The sequence below is a fragment of the Henckelia pumila genome, chromosome 3, assembly GCF_033568475.1.
Source record: "Henckelia pumila isolate YLH828 chromosome 3, ASM3356847v2, whole genome shotgun sequence".
Classification (NCBI taxonomy): domain Eukaryota; kingdom Viridiplantae; phylum Streptophyta; class Magnoliopsida; order Lamiales; family Gesneriaceae; genus Henckelia; species Henckelia pumila.
Genome location: NC_133122.1, coordinates 18,956,900 through 18,981,851, shown reverse-complemented (window position 1 = coordinate 18,981,851; position 24,952 = coordinate 18,956,900). Strand labels below are relative to the sequence as shown.

The 24,952-nt window shown below is 31.6% G+C and overlaps 2 protein-coding genes across 2 annotated transcripts; one reads left to right on the top strand and one right to left on the bottom strand.

Annotated features, from left to right (window-relative positions):
* The first annotated feature begins 996 nt into the window (after positions 1 to 996).
* Positions 997 to 1,679, top strand: LOC140892833 (protein S40-4-like). Its single transcript, XM_073301842.1, has one exon. It carries the CDS (start codon positions 1,094 to 1,096, stop codon positions 1,562 to 1,564), a length of 471 nt encoding a protein of 156 aa, XP_073157943.1. The 5' UTR covers positions 997 to 1,093; the 3' UTR covers positions 1,565 to 1,679.
* A 5,649-nt stretch (positions 1,680 to 7,328) lies between these two features.
* LOC140886306 (polyubiquitin-like) lies at positions 7,329 to 10,071 on the bottom strand. Its single transcript, XM_073292848.1, has 2 exons — positions 9,933 to 10,071; positions 7,329 to 9,140 (listed from the first exon to the last, which is right to left on the bottom strand). Exon 2 carries the CDS (start codon positions 9,138 to 9,140, stop codon positions 7,536 to 7,538), a length of 1,605 nt encoding a protein of 534 aa, XP_073148949.1. The 5' UTR covers positions 9,933 to 10,071; the 3' UTR covers positions 7,329 to 7,535.
* Between the last annotated feature and the right edge of the window lie 14,881 nt (positions 10,072 to 24,952).

Sequence of the window (24,952 nt, the reverse complement as noted above, 5' to 3'; positions counted from 1 at the left end):
TATGTTTGGGGTGGGTTGTTACATAATATTTCGTCAAATGAAAAGATCCAAAGTAAAGATCTCATATTTAATGATATGGAATGGATGGATAAGTATATCAAGAGGATCGATCCTTAGAGGCTAAATGTAATTATTGTAGAAATTTTGTTCTTGATAATTTAATTCAGATTACTATTATTTTATATCGTTTAAGAGAATTTAAAACTCGTATATATTTAATTCCCAGGCGACTAAATTCATGAATCATTATCACATTGGATAAACACACAATTATTGTTGTTACAAATTATTGGATTGTCCTAATAAATGATACATGAAATTAATTTGTTTCATTGGATAAAGCACGCTTTTATCCTAGAAATGGAAATCAACGAGTTTATGTTTTCTTTTCATACTTCTTTAATGTCTGAGTGTGTGCTGTTTGTTGTTATGGTTGTCTTATTCCACATTTCGTGTTCGTGAATAATAAAATAGATGGTATCAGTATAGTACGTGGGATTATTGAAAGCATAGATAGAGCGTAAAATCGACGACTCTTTTATGTGATACAGTAACATAAACATCTCTTAATAAAAAAAATATCCGATGATATGGAAAAAAGTTCCTCACTCTCGATCCAATTAACAAATAAAATCATAGAGGATATATGTATGTGTTGAGGTTTTTAAAAGTCGATTCAAAACACTGTTACAAATTTATATTTTATCTCATAATGACGATGAAACAAAATGAACACAAATATTCATGTGTGACGGTTTTACGGGTCAATATTGTGAGATATATCATTTATTTGAGTTATCCATAAAAAATGTATTATTTCTTATACCAAAAATATTATGCATTATTTTAAATATAATAAATTTAAATTGTTTCACAAATATAGATCCGTAAAATCGTATAAGTACGCAATAACGTGTACATGGCAGTTAAGCAGAATGAAGAGTAAAAAATAAAACCCAAAGCTTATCCAATACTCACACTATATATACCCCATGTATCATTCCACCCCAAACAATACAATACAATACAATACAAATCTTGCCAACTTATTCCAATCTACCATTATTTTCCCTTTCCCCCACCAGCATTTCCCATGGAACCCACCAGAACCAACCGCTACTTCCGCGGTGGCTCCGCCGCTGTGAACCCACTCTCCTTCCCCGATGATCAGTTCGAATTCGACGAAGCGGAGGTCTGGCACCCCAGCGAGGTCCCCGAAACAACCAAGAAAGTGGGGGTCGCCAACCCGCGCCAGCTCCGGAAGCCCGCAAGAAAGATCGTCAACGCCGATGATCGGGCCTCCGGCCCGAAGTCTCTGCCGGTCAACATCCCGGACTGGTCGAAAATCCTCCGCGGAGAGCACAGGGAACGCGCCGGAGAATCCGAAGACGCAGAGGGAGAGGGAGAAGAAGATGGAAATTGCAGATTGCCCCCTCACGAGTATCTGGCTAGAACCAGAGTTGCTTCGTTCTCGGTGCATGAAGGAGTTGGGAGGACTCTGAAGGGGAGGGATTTGAGCAGGGTCCGAAATGCAATTTGGAAACAAATTGGTTTCGAAGATTAATAAAAAGTCGCATTTAAGATAAATCACGAGATTTATGTGTGTAGACCACCGTAGTTGAATTTAATTTTGGCCATTTTTCGCCAATATTAAATTATTATATTAATCCTCTTGATATTTTTTTTTTTCCTTTTGAGAGAATTGATTTTGATAAAGAGGATTATGGATTGTTGTTTAATGTAATTTGATTTCTAACAGTGTTTTTAGTGTGTAGAAAAATCTCAGGTGTGTGTTTATTTAATTCAAGAATCAAGATTAAACATTTTGTTAGTATTTCATATTAGTGGTTTTTTTTCTAATTAATTTTGTTGAATTTTTTGGATTAGTATAAGAGAAAAATTAAATAAAGTTTTGTATGACTCCGACAAAGCAAAGTCACGAGTAGATGTAGCACGAGTGAAGTCGAAATTAATCCCTAGTTTAGAAATTTTCATTGGACTTTATGGTCAAATTTTTATTTTTATTTTTTTCAACTCAAGAAACTTGTAAATTATATTCTGTTTTAATTTTGATAATAATTAGTGCATTGATTTAACTTCTTATTCATAATTTCCCCACAAGCATCTCGTAATTTTATATAAAAAAAAACAACTAATTTTTTTTTTGACATGACAACTAAAATTTTTTTATCGTTTTTTTTTAATAAAAAAATTCAACTTGGTCATGTACACGTAAACTTCTATGTATATATATATATATATATATATATATATATATATATTTTATTATATATAAATAAATATGTGGGAAGAAATTTTGTTATGATAGTTGAAAAATTGTAAATTTGATCTCAGATTAACCTTTGTTTTTTGTGATCTGGGAATTCGCAGCCGCTATCTTTCAGTATGCATTGGATAAACTCTCGAATTAATGTTATAGCCTACAAACTATGCTAGATATGAATAAAACTGCACTAAGCAAACAACGTGCGACACACACTGGATAGGAGCTAGATTAACCTATTTTGATTTTTGGTAATGTGTATCTCTTTGAAGTTTGCTCTTACTGCAATTAATTTTCTTTCTTTTTTTTTTCCCCACTTTTTTGTTTTCCTTCTTCTAATTCGATGAAGTGGTCTCCAATGTCCGCTCCATCATTATCAACCGACTTTATATCAACACTGGGATAGAACGAAAATTTAAAAGTACAAAATGAAGCCAACATATCACAATAAGACAAAATTAAAGTTTGATGATTTACAAAAGATTAGAGTATTAAAATATGTTATAACTTAGAGAAGTCATTCAAGAATTTTTCCTTCCTAATATTGATCGATAGTAGTTGCCAAAAAAAGTTTTTTTTTAAAAAAAAAAAAAAATTTATCTAAGCATAACTCTGTACGAAGTATTTTAATATTCAGAAACCAGATTTAGAGTTTGAATCTTTTTAACAATAAATAATAAAAAAATTTATGAGAAAAAAGATATTATTATATGCTACATCATGAGTATTTCTCTCCCTACAGTGTGGTAAAATGTTATTCTTTGAATCATCAACGCATATGTAATTTTAAAAAAAATGTGAGAGAACTACATTATATAATGATATTAATATAAACATTATCAATATAGCATAGACCGAACGAAAAAGGTATTTACAAAAGTGGAAAACAAACTAATTAAAATACCTCCCATAGAGAATGAGAAAAGACTAGAGAATGAAAAAGGGTGATTTTTCAAAAATAAAAATAAAAATTTGAAGGATATATGACCAATCATGTTCTCCCAGGTGGGGTATAAATAATTGGATTGGAACTTGGAAGGGCAAAATTAATTGGTAGGTAAGAAAAGAATGGGACAACTGAAAAACAAAGTAAAACTCCAATTGTGATTGGTCCACAACACCTTTTTTGTTTTTGTTTTTGTTTTTGTTTTTGTTTGGATAACAATCAATGCCGTGCTTACGTCTGTCTTCCCAGCATTGATTTTGTACCATATTTTATATGCCTACAACCAAATTACATCGCCACATGACACCACCACACATGTAATATATATCTATCTATCCATCCATTCATAACATTAATTTATTTTATTCCGTTCAAAAAAAAAAAAAATTTATTTTAAAAAATAGTCGCATGATATCTGAATTGATATTGAGTAAGTCGCATCGATCAATCTTATTCATATCTGCTGTTAAAAAAAATAACATAAAAAACAATAATTTTCATTCAAATAAAATATAATATATAATATTTCTTCAAGAAACGTTGATAAGAAATGATAACTTCAAATAGTTTGTGAAATTATCAATGATGATCCATCTTGATATAGTAGTGTTGTATATATGTATCGTCTCAAATTCTATTACATTCCTTGGTACATTCGTTTTTCTGTCGCAACGTCTCGAGTTCTTTAAATTAACTAAATATATGAAATCGAGTGAATGGGTGAAAACAAGCGATGAAGTCGAAAATAGTGTGAAAACTTTCGCTAGGTCTTTATTTCAATCAAGAATTTTGGGGACACTTTATCTGATGTATACACTGTGTTTTCACATTTATATGAGTTTAGCCTAAACTTCTCTTCTTAATTAAGTGTATTTATTCTTGTTTTTGTCTGTCATGAATTCCCCCATTCATAGTTTGTTATATTGGTTGGGTAGTAATATTTTAATTTATTGGAGTGGGATAAGTATTAGTTTTATCTTGTATCTGTACGTATATCTAAACTATATATATTAGATAAGAAAATTTATAAGCTTGACAAGTGTGGATTGTCTTCTAGTTCATAGGTCCCTTTCCGGTGAAATATTTTTTATTTTTATTTTTTAAAAAATAAATCACTTTTTCGTAAGATAAGATAGTTTAGAATTTTCAATTCAATTTTTTGTATAATCAAAATAACTTTTGCTTACGGTATCTCTTATTGTAGGTCATATCACATATAATATATATTTTTTGAAAGATATATCGCATACAATATTCATTTTGTTAACGTGCCGATGATTAAGATCCAATCTCCCAAGTAAACAAAAATTCAATATTTTTTAGGGAAAAAAATTACAAGTAATATTTACTTTTAGTAAAAGATAAATCAAAGTATTCCTACCAAATTATACATAATTTACTTAACATTTTACATAAGGCATATATACATGTATATATAAGCTTGTTTGAGTATAATACTTGTTCATATTAGAAAAACTGTTATGTTTGGTAAAACAGTAATCGTATGATCTTACATGATTGTTAGTATAAACAATCGATCAAGATATATAAAAATTGAGAAAAGAATGGGAAAAACTTTTTTTTAAAAAAAAATGCAGTAAGTAGAGGAAAAGGGTTTATTTTTTCATCAAATTAATTAATTTATTGATTCTCCCGTCACATTGTTACATCGCCAAATAATGGAGATTGGGGACATTTAATCTAATGGTGGCAATTAAGACCAAATTGCATTTAATTCGTTTAATGACATTTAATTAAGAAACAATGGCAATCGAGTACTGATCTTATCTACAGTTAGATTCAGTGGTAGAAACTAGAAACCCCACAAGAAGCCGACAAATACTGTCATCTACAGTTGTTTCATTAAATTCTTTTTCCTAAACTTATCCATGTCTAATTATGAACTCACCTAAAAACATGATTTTTTTTTTAAAAAAAATAAAACCTAAAAACATGATTTTGTTCCCTCTAAATTTTGAGTTTTAATTTCGGACCCCTCCTGAGATTGCTGTTTAATTGCCTTATTTTAAATTAAACAAATGAAATTTCATGTGTTGAAAATGGAGGTGAATAGCGTCTTCAATCCATTTACTTTATTTTTCTTCCTATGTCATCCAAAATAAAAAACAGTGATATCTGTTTTCAAAAATCTTACTCAACTCATATCATTTAAAAGTTACCAAATACTCAATTTTTAAAATTTTAAATTTCCAAGCATATATATAATTACATAATGTATTTAAACTACTCTAAAAATAATAATAATAATGTATTTAAACTGAATTTAATTTGATACGTTATTGAAATAAATTGTATAATATATTAAATAATTACGTTTTGTATTATTAAATATAAAAAAATTAAATATGTATTCGACTCTATTTTTTTCTAAAATAATGCATTTATTTTGTGTTATGTATTTTTTTGGTCATGACCTAGTTCATTATTTTCATTTGGTGTTTATTATAAATAGTAAAATTACAATTAATTATAAATTAAAAATACATTAAATAAAATGTAACAATAAAATTAATTAAAAAATTAATTATATAAAATGAACCAAAAAATACAAAATGACTATTATGTAATTTTTTAGGATGACAATTTCGTAATTTTGTAATCTTCTATTTTGCTACTCTATCGTTACATTGATCCTCTATAGCACTCTCCATTTTACAATGTGCAAATAGAGGAAGGTTGGAGGATCTCTCCTCTATTTTGGAGAAATACTCCATTAAAGGTTGATGATGCCCTGAGAAGTGATATGTAGTAAGGGTATGAAGTAATTTTGTACGAGAATAGATAATTTTATGTAAGTTTTTATCAATGGTAGCATCTATAGGACATTAGGCGAATATTTGGAACAAAGAAAGACATGAGCCTCTATTCTTGTAAAATTCGATTCACAAGTTTTTCGGTGAAAATATGATCATGATCAATTTGTCTTATCTTAAATATAAACAATGTTTATGTTTCTAATATTAAATTTTAGAATATATAATTATACAGTTCATTTGACACCAGAGTTTGAGATATGGGGAAGTTAAGTTGCAAGTAATGATATGTATCATCAATAAATGTACCAAACATCACATATTTGATGATATATTCATGTCATACGCATTGATTAGTGTTCTAAAAAGCTCGTTTAAGCAACGCTTAGAGGGTGTTTGGCTAAACTTATTAAAAAGAGCTTATAAGTTCCTAGAACTTAAAAGCTGTTTTACGAGCTTATAAGCTGTTAGAACTTATTTAAAAATAAGATGTTAAAGTGTTTGAATAAACTTATTTTAAATAACTTAAAGATGTTGATGTGTTTTGTATTATAAAATATTTTTATCGTCAAAATTACCAAAAAGGATATAATTATATGAAAATAATTTTTCTAAGTTATATATATATAAAAGTAGTTTTAAAATAAATATATATTAAAAAAAATTGTTATAATATTTTATTTTAAAAAAAATTATGTGATTTGTCATTTTTTTAAAAATAATATTTAATATTTAAGCGGTGGAGGATATGATGGTGATTTATTAAAATATTTAAGGATATTTTAGAGAGATAAAATGTTAAAATAAAATTTTTTTGAAAAAAGTACCTCTCCCCTTAATTTTTAAAAAACAGCTTATAAGCTATCAAAAAGCTTATTTTGACAGCTTAAACGCTATTTTTAAAAAAATTTACCAAACAAAAATTGAGAGCTTTTAACCTTTACCAAACACCCTCTTAATTTCGTTTAAGCTTTAATAAACTTAATCTTAATTAAGCGATCACTTTTTAGAAAAAAAAAATTTATTTATTTTTTTAAAATGAAAACAGTTTTTATAAATATATATATTTATAGTTTAAAACTTGAATTATCTATTAAATCTTATATGATAAATCTAATATTTTATTTAATGTTTATCTTAAAATAATTAAAATTATTATAAATATTGAAAACGCTTACTTAGCCTCCAAAAATAACAATATCAAATTATTTTTAAATTCATATATAGTTTCCACAAAAAAAATATATAATTTCAGAGGTAGAAAAGTTAAAACAGTTGTAGAGTAAACATAATAGGGCCGGGGGATGCAAAAACAGAGAGAAACTGAATCTCACAAAATAATTTTTCACACAATCAAACTGCATTTGTAACTAAAATGAGAAAAAGAACATGTCTGCTGCAAAACCAACGCTAAGAACAATCACAGGTATCACTACCACCAAACTGAGGACCAAGTAAACCCCACTGTTTGTATCCATACTCCGTACTGCTGAACCAAACCCATAAAACTAAACAGATTAACATTGCGAACTTAAACGTCACCACCTCGGAGACGAAGCACCAGGTGGAGAGTAGACTCCTTTTGAATGTTGTAGTCGGCAAGTGTGCGACCATCCTCGAGCTGCTTGCCAGCAAAGATGAGCCTCTGCTGATCTGGTGGGATACCTTCTTTGTCTTGAATCTTAGCTTTCACATTATCAATGGTATCCGAGCTCTCAACCTCCAACGTGATTGTTTTTCCAGTCAAGGTCTTGACGAAAATCTGCATTCCACCCCTCAAACGCAAGACCAGATGAAGAGTTGACTCCTTCTGGATGTTATAATCCGCTAGAGTTCTTCCATCTTCAAGCTGTTTGCCGGCAAATATCAAACGCTGCTGGTCTGGAGGGATGCCTTCTTTGTCCTGAATCTTGGTTTTGACATTGTCTACAGTGTCAGAACTTTCGACCTCTAATGTAATGGTTTTACCTGTCAAGGTCTTGACAAATATCTGCATCCCGCCTCTGAGTCTCAACACTAGATGGAGAGTCGATTCCTTTTGAATGTTATAATCAGCAAGAGTCCTCCCGTCCTCGAGCTGCTTGCCAGCAAAAATCAAGCGTTGCTGATCTGGAGGGATACCCTCCTTGTCTTGAATTTTAGCCTTGACATTGTCTATCGTGTCTGAGCTCTCGACCTCTAATGTTATGGTTTTTCCAGTCAAGGTCTTGACAAATATCTGCATTCCACCTCTGAGTCTCAATACCAGATGGAGAGTCGACTCCTTTTGAATGTTATAATCGGCTAGCGTCCTGCCATCCTCGAGCTGCTTGCCAGCGAAAATTAAACGTTGCTGATCTGGAGGGATACCTTCCTTATCTTGAATTTTTGCCTTGACATTGTCTATTGTATCTGAGCTCTCTACCTCTAAGGTAATGGTCTTCCCAGTCAAGGTCTTAACAAATATCTGCATTCCTCCTCTCAACCGAAGCACAAGATGCAGAGTCGATTCTTTCTGAATATTGTAATCAGCAAGGGTTCGGCCATCTTCAAGCTGCTTCCCAGCAAAGATCAATCTCTGCTGATCAGGTGGGATACCTTCCTTGTCCTGGATTTTTGCCTTAACGTTGTCTATGGTATCCGAACTCTCAACCTCGAGTGTGATGGTCTTTCCTGTGAGAGTCTTAACGAAAATCTGCATTCCACCACGGAGACGGAGAACAAGGTGGAGGGTGGACTCCTTCTGGATGTTGTAATCTGCTAGAGTTCGTCCATCCTCCAGCTGCTTCCCAGCAAAAATCAATCTCTGCTGGTCGGGTGGAATACCTTCCTTGTCCTGGATTTTGGCCTTAACGTTGTCTATGGTATCAGAACTCTCGACCTCGAGTGTGATGGTCTTTCCTGTGAGAGTTTTAACGAAAATCTGCATTCCACCACGGAGACGAAGAACAAGGTGGAGGGTGGACTCCTTCTGGATGTTGTAATCCGCTAGGGTTCGTCCATCCTCCAGCTGCTTCCCGGCAAAGATTAGCCTCTGCTGATCAGGTGGAATTCCTTCTTTATCCTGAATCTTGGCCTTCACATTATCAATGGTGTCAGAACTCTCAACCTCGAGAGTGATAGTCTTGCCCGTGAGGGTCTTCACAAAGATTTGCATCTGAAGGACAAAAGGAAGAGGAGCCATTAAGCCACGAGCATTTCGCAATCCACAAGAAACAATTGGAAAAATCGATTATTCCACACAAGCACTTGAACACCACATCAATCATCAATTTACAGAATAATTCCAATTGAAATAAAATTCCAGAAAAAAGAGCAAATTACCCCGACGGTCTTAATTCCTGAATACGTTTTTTTGTCAAACTCTTAGCTATATGAAGATTCTACACTCTAATTGTTTCAAAAAATATTTCTACACTTCTATCCAAACATAAACTTTTTAGAATCAACATACCAATACATTTCACCAAAATCGAAAATTTCAAAAACCGTAAAAATGCCAAATTTTTATAAACATTTACCCAAAACATGAACTTTCGATTTGTCATAATTTCAAACAAAATAAGAAATCAAAGAAACATACTTCGTCGTAATCGTAATAATGTAAAATAACGACGATGAACCCTTCGATTTATCGGGAAGATATCAGCTTTGAAATCAACTTCAACAATTCCCATCAAAGAACAACGAAATATGGTATAACTTATTACCGATCCAAAAGGCCTAGCCCTTACAAACAGACGAAAAACAAGAAATCGAAAATTCCAGCTATCAAAAACCAGAAAAAATCCAACAGGAAACGATCCATAATAGAAAAAATAAATAAATTAAATTAAAGATAGGAAATATCTAAGAATTTCAAATCAACAAATCCAATAAAGTTCACACACAAACGAACGAATACAAATTACAGCATCATAAAGAACCGGACCAAAATCAAAGAACTTACCTTTAAAGAAACTGATTCAAAAGAAGAGTTCTACGAGAGATTTTAATATTTGGGCTTGGCGATTGTTTCCGAAATCGAACGCAAAATGGAATGAAGAAAAGGGAGACGACCGAAGAGCTTATATAGGGAAGGTGGTTAGGTCGGCTAATGGAACCGACACGCTTCTCTTAGAAACCCTAAATATTAAAATATATATTATTTGGAAAATAATTATTAATTATTAATATTAAAATATATATATTTGGAAAATAAATTAACGGTTAAATATCGATTTCCATTAGTTTGAAGCTAAGGCAAAGACTGAGTCAACGTTCAAAACGAGAGTTCCTTTTTTTTTTTTGATCGCAAAACGAGAGTTCTCGACCAATCTAGAATCACACAAAATTATTTCATTTTTAAATGAAAATAGTCAAAGGGTTCAAATTATTTATAAAAGATTGGTTCCGAAAGGATCTCATCCCACATGAGTCAAAGGTTCATTGACTCATGCGAGGTTAAATAGAAAAATATGCATTATTGACAGGGACTTGAGAAAGAAAGCAACATGGTCAATTCACAAAGCATACCCCACACAATATCAGAGGGTTCAAATTATTAATTTTACATAAATTGGCTAATAATTTGGTCGAGTTGGTTTCGATATTCGAACATGTTTATATTTATTATAAAAACATTTGCAAATCGTTTCATACAATTCAAGAAATGACCATGTATCCAATGCTATAATACTCCATTTGTCCGATTATATAGACCTATTTTTTCACACATATTAGGAAAAATCATTTAGAAACAAATTTTGTATAAATTTCATATTTTCTCCTTATTTAATGTATAAAAAATGATTGCACAATTTCAAGATGTAATTCATATGAGTATATTAATAAAAAAAATATAAAAAATATTACTAAAAATAGTATTTGCCTGTATATGTGGGACAAAAAAACATGGCATAGACGGATGGAGTAATATATATATTAATGGGTAATGCTACGTGTACACAAAGTCTTACACGTTGGGTTACACATGAGACTTAAAATTACATGATTATCCTACATGCATTTTTAAAAGATTTTTTTCAAATAAAAATAAGGATAATCATGTAATTTTAAGTCTCCAAATTTGTTTATGTCTCCAAATTTGTAAAAATAGGTGAAGGGGCCATGGGAGACCTAAGAACATGGACAAAAGACATACCTAGAATAGTTCCGAGCAGAATTACGGGCGCCCAAGTGCCATGTCACTGGCGCCTTGGATAAGTTGTCTGCGCAATAAAATATCCCCGAGTGTGAGGGTTTGATGCTCAAAACATAAAATCATGCCTCCATACAACCCCAAAGAGAAGGGGGCAAGGCTCTGCAATCTCGTCACTGAATTCATCCAAAAAAAATCCTTAGGAATTGCCCAATTTGAAGTATAAAGTTATGAAGCACATTGAATATCCTTTGCAACAGCATAAGTTTTAAGATTCATGACTGAAGTTTCAAAATAAACTGAAAATGTTTATTTTCAACTACCCATGCCATAAAGCTGCACGGGTTTAATACATAGTATCATTATGGTATATATATATATATATATATATATATATATATATAATTTTTAATATGTTCAAAGGATTAATACATAGTATCAGTTTGATATTATTAGAAAATAATATCGCGTCTTCTTTAATTATATTGATAATATGATCAACTATAAAACCAACTAGATATGCGTGTATTTATAAATATGACTTGGTTTGATGAACTATTTCTTGCTTAGTGTCGAATGAAATTCATATGTATCTATGTGGTGACAATGCTGACTCGAAATGAAATATATGTAGGGTGAGTTGGGATACAGAATTGGTAGCTTAAAAAAACATTTAAGTCCCATTTTTAATTTAAAAATTAAATGTTTTTAATTTAAAAACATTTAATGAAATTCATATGTATATCAAACTTTATGCAATAGACTCACTTGGGAAAATACTGTAGGTGGAATTGAACTCACGAGAACATGATCACAAACTTGTTTGCTCCGAAACTTGGACATCTGTTAGGGCAGCATATTTAGAGTTTCCTTTCGTATTTGCAATTGTGTATATGGGTGTAAAGATCGATCAAGAGGGCTGTTGAATAGATGCTACCCGCAGGTGACGTGGCGATGCATTATTAGTTAAAATTAGTGGGTCCCACGTGGGACTCACTAATTTTGCATAATTATGGGTTACACATCACCCGCAGGGTAGTGCCCTGCGGGCGACATGTACTAAACCCAAGAGGGCATGGTCCAATATAAGTCGAGGGTTTTGCGGATTTTTTTTATTAAAATCTTCCATTTATATGAGATAATTATATGTCGTATAAAAGTAACTGTGAATGGTAATATGTATAGTGCATTAAAATTAAAATAAAAATTACAATTTTAATTGATTTAGATATAAAATAAAATAAAATCTCTTTGAGAAAAATATAAACACGGAGTATAAAATATATATTTCACTATGCAACTAGCCATTTTACAATAAATAATGTTTTATATTTAAATTTCTAAATACAATGAAGGGAAAACTGCAAATTTGGTCGTGTATGTTTGTCACTTTGCGATTTTGATCATATATGTTTCATGTTTCGGTTTTAGACCTACATGTTTTTATTTTTGGTAATTTTGATCATTTTTATTCAAAACTGCTTACGTGGACTATACACGTCAGCTCCACATTAGCATTGAATTGGTGTCACGTCAGCGCCACGTCGGAAAAATGACTTAAATTGCCAAAAACATAAAGATATTGGAATATAACTGAAATGTGAAAATATAAAAGAAAAGTCCAGTTAGCATAACTTCACATTTACTAGATTTGATTTGTGGAATTCAACAATATGACCATCATCACATAATTGGCTAATGCTGATCAGGTTATAGCAAAGATTATCAACTAGAAGTATGTCATTAATAATGATGTTACCATGGATAATCTTACCCTTACCCACGATCTTACCCTTAGAATAATCACCAAAGATTATTTTGGCTCCTTTGTAGTATGATATTTCAGACAGAAGATCTTTGTTTCCAGTCATGTGCCTGCAACATCCACTGCCGAGAAACCAGGTAGTCTTTTCTATTGCTTTGCTTTCGATCGATGGTACTTGCAAAATAATAATATTATGACTATGGTACCCTTATCTATGGGTCAAACTGGATTAGTCCTTTAGGGACCCATACTTGAATTACCCTGACGGGTCTTCCTGTGTGTGCATCTAAAAAATAAATCGGTCGAGGGGTCTTGCGTGTGCTAGTATGTGGTCTGTGAGATGTTGTGTTGTTTGAACTTTTGATCTTCGTTGTTCAGTCTATTTCGCTTTTGAACGAGCCTGCAATTGAAGTATTGGTTATGTATCATCCTATTATTCCTGTACTTGAATTGACTTGTTTCATTCCTTGATTTTTTGAACTTATATTGGTTTTTCTTTTTTTGTTCATTCAATATGGGTCTGACCCATGTCTTTTCTTTCCCCGGATTCCGAGGTTCTACATATCCCAGCCCTCTATACTTTGCCTTCTTCTCATAGCGCATTGGCTGTATCACATTGATCTCAGGCTCATTATGTTCATATATCGTACTAGATCTGACAAATCTTATGATGTTAGGATTGTTCTTACTAGTATTCGACTGAATATTTTTCCCAGTAGGAGTACGTACATTCATTTGAACCGTATCCCAGACCGGTTTTGTCACCTGCCTGCTTCTGATTCTGATTCTGATTCTGATTCTGATTCTGATTCTCATGTATCTTACTAAGTGAGGTGGAAGCTTTATTCCAAGAGTTGATAGTTTTAATCAACTTTTGATTCTCATAGAAAGTCGCTTGGAATGTTCGTTTCATGCTATCATTCTCAGTACGTGTATAATTCAAACACTCTCAATAAAAAATATTAAAATCGTCCAAAAATTAAAAAAAAAAATCACATGATTAAAAATAAATTTTGATAACATAGAAGATAAAAATAATAAAGCTACAATATTAAAGTTAGATGGAAAAAGTTACAGTATTTTCCCACTAGCTAAAAATTCGATACATTATTTTTCTCCTGTCATGAACTCATTCATCTTCTTGTGATCTACTGATCTATAACACGGTTATACGTTATTTTGAAACAAAACGTAATATATTATTTTCAACACTGAATCAACCCATTCATCTTTTGTGATCTTAAACACAGCTGTATGTTATTTTCGAACAAAACGTAATATATATTATTTTCAACATTTAATCAAGGGCACAACCCATTCATCTTCTTGTGATTTATTTTTTTAACTGGGCTTCTGGCAGTTGCATTGCCATGTGTCGAGAAGATATCCCTTCTATAATTTTTTTGTTAATGGTTTCATGTGGACGAGGTTATTTGGTCGGTATTATAATATTGTGTTGCCCTAAATTTCGAGTTGAGACCTCATTGTTCTTACATAAATAGTAGCAAATGAGAGGTCCCTGACGTTAGAAACAAAAATAAAATAAATATTTTTTTCCCAAATTTATCCCTATGGAGTATTATAAGAAAATTCGTGGAGTGATGTAGGAAAATAAAATCGTCATTTGAGTCACGAAATTCAGAATAAATGAGAGCTTATACGAATAGGAAATAGGAAGTTAGTGATATGTTTATAGGTTTATTCGTGTCTATCTATGTGCCCATGTGCTGCATCCAAGGACCCAATTTATTTTGCATTTGAGATGTTCACGTTGGGTCCCATTTGGACAGTGCCCAAATGAGGTAGCATAAACAACACCGGTTTATTTAGAGTTTGTGGGCTTGACCCTTATTGGCCGGGACTCACTTATGATCCTAAAAATTCGATAAATTCTTTTGACCTAAATCTTTTAACTTAACCCATCCTCTTGCTCGCTCGTGATCACCAACAAAAGCCGCGGCTTTCAATCGAAGATCCTTTTATTTTCCCGAGTATATATGCTTGTTATTTTTCTTCTGAAGATTGTTTTCGTTGATTATTATTATTATTATTAGTATTTTATTTTTATGATTTGATTACTAGGGTTGCGTTTTCTTTCTTTCTTTCTTTCTTTTTGTTTATTTATTTATTTTTTTTAAATTACAGTAAGCACACCGGGGACTCCCAATATATTTCATCGGGTATGCTTATCGTTCTAATTCTCGAGACATTTTTTTCCCTTACGAATCATACTATGATCTTAAAGGTGCCTTCTTTGGGTACTAGCGTGGTGGAATGTTTATATATTATAATATCTAAGTGAAATATTCATTAGTAATAAATTATCCTGAGGTTTCATTTTTGTTATGTATTTGTTTGCTAATATAATATTTCGTAGAAAATATTTTGTTCCCGGATTCAAGACAAATTTTGTCGTGGGCGTGGCGTCTATGCTGCTGTTTGATGCTTTGTATGTAATTCTGATCCATTGTTACTTACCATTCTCGCGGTCCCTTCTTTTTTGTTTTGATCTTTGACTTTGCCCCCTAATATATATATTTGCAGGCTTTCAGAAATTTGGTATGTAATCTTGTAATTAAAGTTTTCCTAAGTGCGAACTCCCTTAGTTCTCACATACAGAAGCTTTATTTTGCAACAGCCTCATATTCACAAGGCTGCGAGAGCTACAGCGTTATAGGTTTGAGATCTTATTTTGGATCATTTCTTTTCGTCTGTTTATTTGCGTGGCATATCACCTCAATTAAAGAATACATGGATCAGCTCTCTTGATGCCCATGTTCATAAATAATATTGGTGTATGTTCCTTTCGTCGCTGTTAATTTCTAATTATGCCAAGTGCAGGGAACAACTCGAAGTGGAGTACAAGGCCAAAAAAAGGTAATGGTGATGTTGTCCATGACTAATGGTAGTTGTGATTAAGTAATTGTATCAATCAATGAGTCGATAATTCTGAATTTTGATAGTCAAATAGGCAGCTGATTTGAGCTCTCGAACAACTGTTGTCATAAACTTTTGATTTTAAAATCTTACAACAACATTGTGATTTGTTTTCCTTTTTGTCCTTTAGGGTAGGAAGCAAAACTTAAAGCATTCCGGGCAGGGCAGCTTCTTGGAGGAGAAAAAACTGGCTTTTTTTTGGGTTATTATTGGATTTTAGGGATATATATATATAGAGTAATTTTCAGCTGCCCAACCATTCCTGCCCAACTCGTCCCCGATCACTAAAATCCACTACCGGGTTTTAGTTGTTTTTTTTTAAAAAAAATTCGTATCACTAAAACCCACTATCGGGTTTTAGTTGTCGGAGACGAGTTGTGCATCATTGGTTGGGCCGCTGAAAATATATATATATATATATATATATATATATATATTGTGATGGATAATCTATTACCATATATTAGATTATTAATAAGCTTTAATTTAATTTACTACCTCCTTCCTTTCTTTATCTTCATTTTTCTAAGAACTTCAAAAAAGTGTGAAAATCATTGGCACATGAAAGGTTGATAAAAAAAACAATCATTATTATATATACTATTATATTAAAGTATTATAATACTCTTTGTATTAAAATATGATACTATTCTGGATCTTGAAACATGAGAATCATGGGAAGGTTCGATCAAATTGGAAATAATTATTATTTAATCTTTTTATTTTACAAAAAATATATATATAAGAAGTTTACCGAGACTAATTAAGTAGATCAAGATTCAAAACAAATATCCACAATGCTCTAAAAGCCATTTCAAGGCAAACACGAGCTGAAGGGTAGTACATGAATCTGATTTACTTAATATTAACCTCGAACCTTATAAAAAATTTTTAACCTCCCTTTATATCCCCATAATATCTTAAACCATTACAATACCATGGTCATTTCGTAGGATAATTATGATCTAGCAAAGAGAATTTAGCCTATCATTAGGCTAAATTAAATAAGAAAATAGAAATAGACAAAATAAAAAGAGAAATACTTACAAAGATTGTAAACAGAAACTTCAAACTTTTATTTCCTGAAAGGCTTTTATTACAAGAGAGATAGAGAGAGAAAGAAAAGAGAGAGGCGAACAAACTCAAGCATGTCTCCAAACTTACAAAATACACCTATAAATAGGAAGAGCCGGACATCAACCCCAGATTCCAAGCTAAACTTATAAAACTACTTTTATTAAAATAATAAAAAGATGCATTATTACATCTTGAAAAAATAGAATAACTTCTGACAAACTTTATAAAAGTTGAAAGTGATATATTATCTAAAGGATTCCTTTTTCATCCAATCTTGGACTTTAGCGATGCTTTTAATTTTTCAAAAGTTTCATCAATTTGATTTTCTTCAAGATCATCATCTTCGGGATCCTGTCCATCTTGCATATGCATTAATTTGATAAACTGATTGTGGCTGTCAGTTGAAGTCATGGACTGATCAGATTTTGTATCAGTGTTACCAATATTTTTAAACAAATCTTTTTTCATTTCTTCAACATATAAGTCGATCATTTGTTCTTTTGAGTAGATTTCTTGATATTTCTGAGTAATAATTTTGAAGGGACTTATCACATCAGATTGTTTTTCCTTCTCCTGTTGTGCAAAATCATTCTTGTATTGAGAGATATTTTCTTCCATTTTTTGTAATATCTCTATGCCATGTGGTTTTTCAGTTTCAGGATCATTTCTGAGCAATTTTTTCCAAAACTTTGATAAGCTCTTCCTCCATAAACAAGGAATTTCATGATCATTATAACCAAATTCTGGTTGCCATTTCCAGATCCATGGGATACCGAATTCAATAAAGAAATTGCAGGATAAATTATTGTTAACCCAATTTGTAGTCATGTTCTGTATAACTCTTGGAGAGAATCTGATCCAATCTTCAAAGTAATTTTTGAATTCTTCAGGTAAAATTTTTGATGAAGGCCCAAAGAATTGCCACCAGTTTATGAACCAGTTGGGAATATTGTCATGTGAATTATTTTCACATATTTTCAAGAACCAAGAATGTTTTCTTTTTGAATTTTCATAGAATAGAGTTGTATAAAAACTCTGTATATAATCCCAGTAATTATATTTAAAAGTAATTTGTTTTTGAGTAGAATAGAATTCTTTTTCTACTAGTGGAGAAATTCCTCATTCTTCAATAGAAATAATTTTCTTAATAATAAATTTGGAAAAGTTATAACTTTCCGTTTGCTGAGTATTACTCTGAAAATGGGTAATTTCCACCGTTTTTGTAGAGATTAAGAGGGTTTCATAATATCCTCTTGGCTTATAAGCACCATGAACATATGATGTATGTGATAGATATCTATCCATGATAATCCAAGGAGTATTTTTCCATTGCTCATCTTTTTCTTCTACAAAAAGAATGATTTCTCTATTTTTATTTTCAGTATATAATACTGAATCATTTTCATTTTCTTTTGCAATATTTGCATAAGATTCTTCAGAATCAGAAATTACTTTATTCTTAAATTTTTGTTTTAAGAATTCTTGAAACTCATCATATAAAGGATCATTTTTTTGGATAGTATTACTATCAGAAGAACTATAAATATGTTGGCCTATGAGGCGTTGATTTCCAAATTGAGCTACGAAATGACCATGGTATTGTAATGGTTTAAGATATTATGGGGATCTAAAGGGAGGTTAAAATTTTTTTATAAGGTTCGAGGTTAATATTAAGTAGATCAGATTCATGTACTACCCTTCAGCTCGTGTTTGCCTTGAAATGGCTTTTAGAGCATTGTGGGTATTTGTTTTGAATCTTGATCTACTTAATTAGTCTCGGTAAACTCCTTATATATATATTTTTTGTAAAATAAAAACATTAAATAATAATTATTTCCAATTTGATCGAACCTTCCCATGATTCTCATGTTTCAAGATCCAGAATGGTTTATGATTTAGCATGTTTATTCAAATGAATATTTTTCGTTTGAAGAATACTGTTCAAAACAGTATAATTCAAGAATATGATATTCCTCATAATCTTGATTTATTAAATAAATGGACTATTCCTAAAATAGAACCTAAAATGGTTTATCAATTAGGAACCTTTGAAAAAATTGGTCTTAAACAAATTGTTAAGACTACCGAGTCTTAAATTCCTCTTAATAATGAAGAGATGGTTATTCATTTATTAAATGAAAAAGATATATTAACATTTTCTAAAGATTATAAATTTCTTCATATAGGTCTAGTTCAAATTGCCTTTAGACCTCTTACTTTGGAAGGTTTACCTGAAAGCTTTATTGCAGCTTTAAGAGATGGTAGAAATTTAAATTGGAAACAATCTTTAATCGGAATAATTGAATCCAGTCTGGCTCATGGTCCAGTTTATTTTGATGTGTATCCAAATATTTCTTTATCATTAACTGATATAAATATTTTAGATTCTTTAACATTAAATGTTAAGACTCATGGTTATAATTATTCTGTTGGAACAGAAGTCATATGTATATGTTATCGTATTTATTATAAACCTCTTTATACTTTAAATCCAATGTGTAAAAAAATTGACAAAAAGAATAATGAAACTGTTCTTATTGAGACTAATTTCAATAAATCTAAAATAACTACACGTAGATCTATTAAATAGGAAGAAATAGACTTTCCATCAAAGTGGACTTTTGAAAATTCTATTCCTAGAAATCCTATTTTGAATATGGATTTACAGCAAGTAATACAGACTAATGAAGGATCTGTTAATATACAATTTCAAAATAAAAATTATTTGCCTATTACTAGATCTCAATTTGTTAGATCTTATATTTCTCCTCTAGATTATATAATTGGTATTCCTCAATCTTCTAGAGCTTCTACTTCTCAAATTCGAGAAGAAGTTAGATCTGATTTCTCTAAAAATAATAACATTGAAGAGGTTATTATAAACAGAAATAATATTGTTCATGAAAATGTCCAGAACATTACAGAATCATATACTATCTCAGAGATGAATTTTGTTTAAATGGATAGTACAACCAAAATAGATTTCAGTAAAGGATCTAGAGAAAGAGCTCAGATTAATAAAGAATTATGTGATCATAAATGGAAATCTTTTAGAAAATGGTATTTTAAGAGTTTTTCCAAAAAAGAATTTGATTATATAATTAATACTTTTTATAAAGATTGTGCAGAAAAAAATAAAATGATTTATTTTGTTCCCTGGTTTATAAAAACCTTTTTTGTTGATTATATTTCTGTTATAGAAAGAAATTATAAACTTTCTTCTGGAAATATTCAGAAATCTGTGTATCCTCCACAGAATTCTTTTCAAATAGAAAAGAATGAAAAAGTTTTAAATTTTAATGCGTTTTCAAAAATATTTGAGGATGATATGTTGTCTGTTACTATTAATCATATTAATCAACTTTTTGAAAAGCAAAATTATACTAATTTATATCTTATTCTTTTAGGAGAAGAATTGACTTCTTTAAAAAAAAATATCGATAATATTTTATTGGTCATACAACAGATCAAGCCTAATGTACACATTGAAGAAAAGAAAGATAGAAATATAGTTTCCATAGCTTCTTCTTCTATTCAATCTCCTCCAAAAATACAAGATTTTAAATTTAAATCTTCTGTTTCTGAATTTGAAAAAAATTTATCAGAAAAATTTAAAAATATGAATATTTCTGTTATTAATAATAATGAATCATTTAGTAATAATAATACTGATTTATAATAAAAATTTAAATGCTGATGGTTTAACAGATAAGCAGATTTATAATCTTGCTCATAGAATGCTTATGTATAGTACTGTTTGTAAAAGTGCTGGTAATACTGATAAGAATATAGCAAAAATGCTTATTTCTGGTTTTACAGGCCAACTTAAAGGTTGGTGGGATAATTATTTATCTCAACAACAGAAAAATGATATTTATGATTCTATTAAAATAGAGAATAATAATCAGACTGAAAATGTTGTTTATAGTCTTATTATGACTATTATTGAACATTTTACTGGTCGTTTTACTGATAATAGTGAAAATATTAGAACTCTTTTGAGTAATATGAAATGTAAGACTCTTACTGATTTCAGATGGTATAAAGATACTTTTATTTCTAGAATTTATGAATTACCGGATTGTAATAACAATCAATGGAAAGCCAAATTTATTGATCGTCTTTCTCATCTCTTTGCTGAAAGAGTCAGAAAAATTCTTCGTAAAGATAATATTTCTATTCAGTATGATAATTATACTTACGGTAACTTAATAAGTACTTGTATTTAGGAAGGTTTATCTTTATGTAATGATTTAAAACTAAATAATCAGTTAAAAAGACATAATATTTTTGAAAGAAAACAGCTTGGTCATTTCTGTGATCAATTTGGGATTGATATACCCAAGAAGAAGATTCATAAATCTTTAGATAAACCTCATAGGAAGAGACATTTGTCTGAAAGACAAATATTGAAAAAACAAAAACGAAAAGAATTTCGGAATAATCAAAAAGATGCGAAGAAGAGACAATTTTGGAAAAAAGATAAGGATAAAAAGCCTTTAATTACCTGTCATAAATGTGGTAGACCTGGTCATTATGCTAATCAATGTTGGGCTAAGGAGAAAATTAAATCTCTTGATATCTCTGATGATATTAAAAATACTTTATATGAAATTTTCATGAAAAATTATTCTGAAGATTCTCATACTTCTGATTCTAGTCAAGATATTGATGATATTATTAATCTTGATAATGATTCTTTAAATTCTTCAGAATATTGTGATAATTGCATCCAAGGTCAGTCTTCTAATTATTGCAATTATAGTAGTAACAATGATGATGATAATGATGAATTTTATAAGTTAAAATCTCAATTTGAAGATTTAAGTATTAATGTTTTATATCCATATATATATATATCGTATATATATATATATATCTATATATATATATATGCATTTATATATATATTGAGTGAGTCCTTAAATTCGAGTCCAACTCGAAAAAAATTAATTAAACCCTTTTAATTAATTTTGCTCTCAAAATTTCTATAAGCTTTTATAAACCATTTATAAAGCTTATCTATCGATCCAATCAAATTTGTTCATCATAAATTCAACTCTTTGAATTTATTATCTCAACGGGAACAGGAAAACCAGTACTTGTGTAACCCTCAATGGTTCAGGGATACAGCTAGCTGTGGGTCCAGGCTTACCCTTATTAGCCTCATTCTATGCATCAACTCCTTGATCATAAAATGTCAGAACTCATTTCTGATTTAACCCTTCGAATCATGGTAAGAGCGTTAAGTAGCACCGCCCCATGATTCCCTAGGTATCACTGATAGTGCCTGCAAGAACCAGTCGATTATAGTTAACGTACAGTACAGTCCCTTCAACTCATATATCCCGATCGAAACTGCAACCATTGGTTCATCGAGGGTTGCATGTGAATTTCGATAATGATGTGATGTCTTTGAGAATACATAGTGGCATCGCATGTGTAACTTGGTAAACACTTTATTCACATCTTACACTCTGGCCAGAGATTCCATGCACTATTATCTCATTTTATCGCATAGGATATCCACACCCGTAGGTGAGCGGTGAATCCCCGACTACAATGCACTGGCTCCTACATATGTCGCAACTGTACCCAACCTCGCCACCTGATAACCCTCATGGAGTCGGTAAACGAGTCAAAGTAAAGTCCTAGCATGTAGAGCCTCAGTGTTGTCCCGGGTCGTAAGGACTAATGGTGTACAACCATAACCACGGACTTATCCACTCGATGAATGATAACCACTTGGGAAGTCCGAGGGAGGGTAGTTCAGTGAACTCATCGTATGGGCACCAATCTGTATGATTGAACATCTCTATGTCCATACCAATGAAACATGGTACACATCATCACAGATTCTAGTCTCGAGCTCGAGCGATCTTTATCCTTATTTCGGACAGCTCAATCGACTAGGAACTTGATTTAGAATATACAGTAATTAATAATATGTGTTTCATGATTGCCATCACATGTACAACTTCATATCTTACTATAGTATATTCAAAGTCTTTATCTATGCAACTTGCATGGGTATACAGATAAAGAAAATGCAGATAAAAGATTAATTATATTAAAATAAATATTGTTATTACACTTGAGTCAATAAAATCTCTGACCATCATTTGGCTTGCAGGGCATCTACTCTAACAATCTTCCACTTGCCCTAAAGCCAACTACTCATTAGTTTTGATCCCATTGTTTCGCGATGCTTCTCAAACAATGGTCCTGGCAAGGGCTTTGTTAGTGGATCAACAACATTATCTGTGGAGGCAACTCTCTCGATTGATATGTATCCTCTTTCCACAATCTCCCGAATGATGTGGAATTTCCTCAGTATGTGTTTGGATCGCTTATGAGACCTTGGTTCCTTTGCCTGAGCAATGGCACCGGTGTTGTCACAGTATACCGGGACTGGATCAACTCCATTTGGAATAACGCCCAACTCTTGGACAAAATTTCTCATCCAAACTGCCTCTTTGGCTGCAGCAGATGCTGCTATGTATTCGGCTTCAGTGGTGGAATCCGCAACTGTGTCTTGCTTGGAACTCTTCCAAGAGACAGAAGCACCTTTAAGCATGAATACAAAACCAGAAGTCGATTTCGAATCATCCACGTCACATTGGAAGCTAGAATCAGTATAGCCTTCCAATTTTAATTCTCCACCGCCATAAACCATGAACAAATTCTTAGTCCTTCTCAAGTACTTAAGAATATCTTTCACGGCTTTCCAATGCAATGGACCAGGGTTAGCCTGATATCTGCTTGCAACACTCAAAGCATATGCTATATCAGGACGCGTTGATATCATACCATACATGATACTACCAATTGCTGACGCATAGGGAATATGTGTCATCATCTCTATCTCTTCATCAGTCTTAGGGCACATTGATTTAGATAGAGTAACACCATGACACATTGGTAAGTATCCTCTCTTGGACTCTTCCATAGAGAATCTTTTAAGTATGGTATCAATATACGTGACTTGGGTGAGCCCCAGCATCTTTTTTGATCTATCTCTATAGATTTGTATTCTCAATACATAAGATGCTTCACCCATGTCTTTTATGGAGAATTTACTTGCTAACCATACTTTAGTTGATTGCAATAATCCTATATCATTCCCAATGAGAAGGATATCATCAACGTAAAGTACTAGGAATGTCACTGCATTCCCACTAACTTTCTTGTACACACATGGTTCCTCAGGATTTTTAACAAAACCAAACTCTTTGATAGTGTTATCAAATCTGAGATTCCAACTCCTAGATGCCTGCTTGAGATTGTAGAACAATCTCTGAAGTTTGCATACCTTATGCTCACTTCCTACTGATGTGAAACCCTCAGGTTGAGACATATAGATCTCTTCTTTAATGTCTCCATTGAGGAATGCTGTTTTCACATCCATCTGCCATATTTCATAGTCATACCATGCAGCTATGGCTAGCAATATTCTAATTGACTTGAACATAGCGACTGGTGAAAAGGTTTCCTCATAGTCAACTTCTTGCCTTTGAGTATAGCCTTTTGCCACTAGTCTTGCTTTGAAGGTCAATACCTTCCCATCCGCCCCAAGTTTTCTCTTGTAAATCAATTTGCATCCTATGGGAACAATTCTCTCAGGTATATCTACTAAAGTCCATACTTGGTTCGAATACATGGAGTCCATTTTGGACTGCATAGCTTTAAGCCATTTAGATGATTCAGCATCAGATATTGCTTCTTTGAAGTTTCGTGGATCACATCCATCACTAGGCTCATCATGGCCTTGTTCATGAAGAAGCGTATATCTTGCAGGCGGTCTGATTATTCTTTCAGACCTTCTAGGTATGTGTGATTCAACTACTGGCTGTTGGAGATTGGGTTCAATTTCTACAGTCATGGGTGTATCTCGAATTTTCTCGAGTTCTATCATTTTGCCTTTTCTATCTAATAGAAACTCCTTCTCCAAGAAGGTGGCATTTCTAGAAACAAAAACATTTGCTTCTTTTGGATGATAAAAATAATATCCAACAGAGTTCTTTGGATATCCCACGAAGTAGCACAAAAT

Bases quoted from the DNA above. Each gene is read 5' to 3' on its own strand.
- LOC140892833 (XM_073301842.1), top strand. From the start codon at position 1,094: ATGGAACCCACCAGAACCAACCGCTACTTCCGCGGTGGCTCCGCCGCT.
- LOC140886306 (XM_073292848.1), bottom strand. From the start codon at position 9,140: ATGCAAATCTTTGTGAAGACCCTCACGGGCAAGACTATCACTCTCGAG.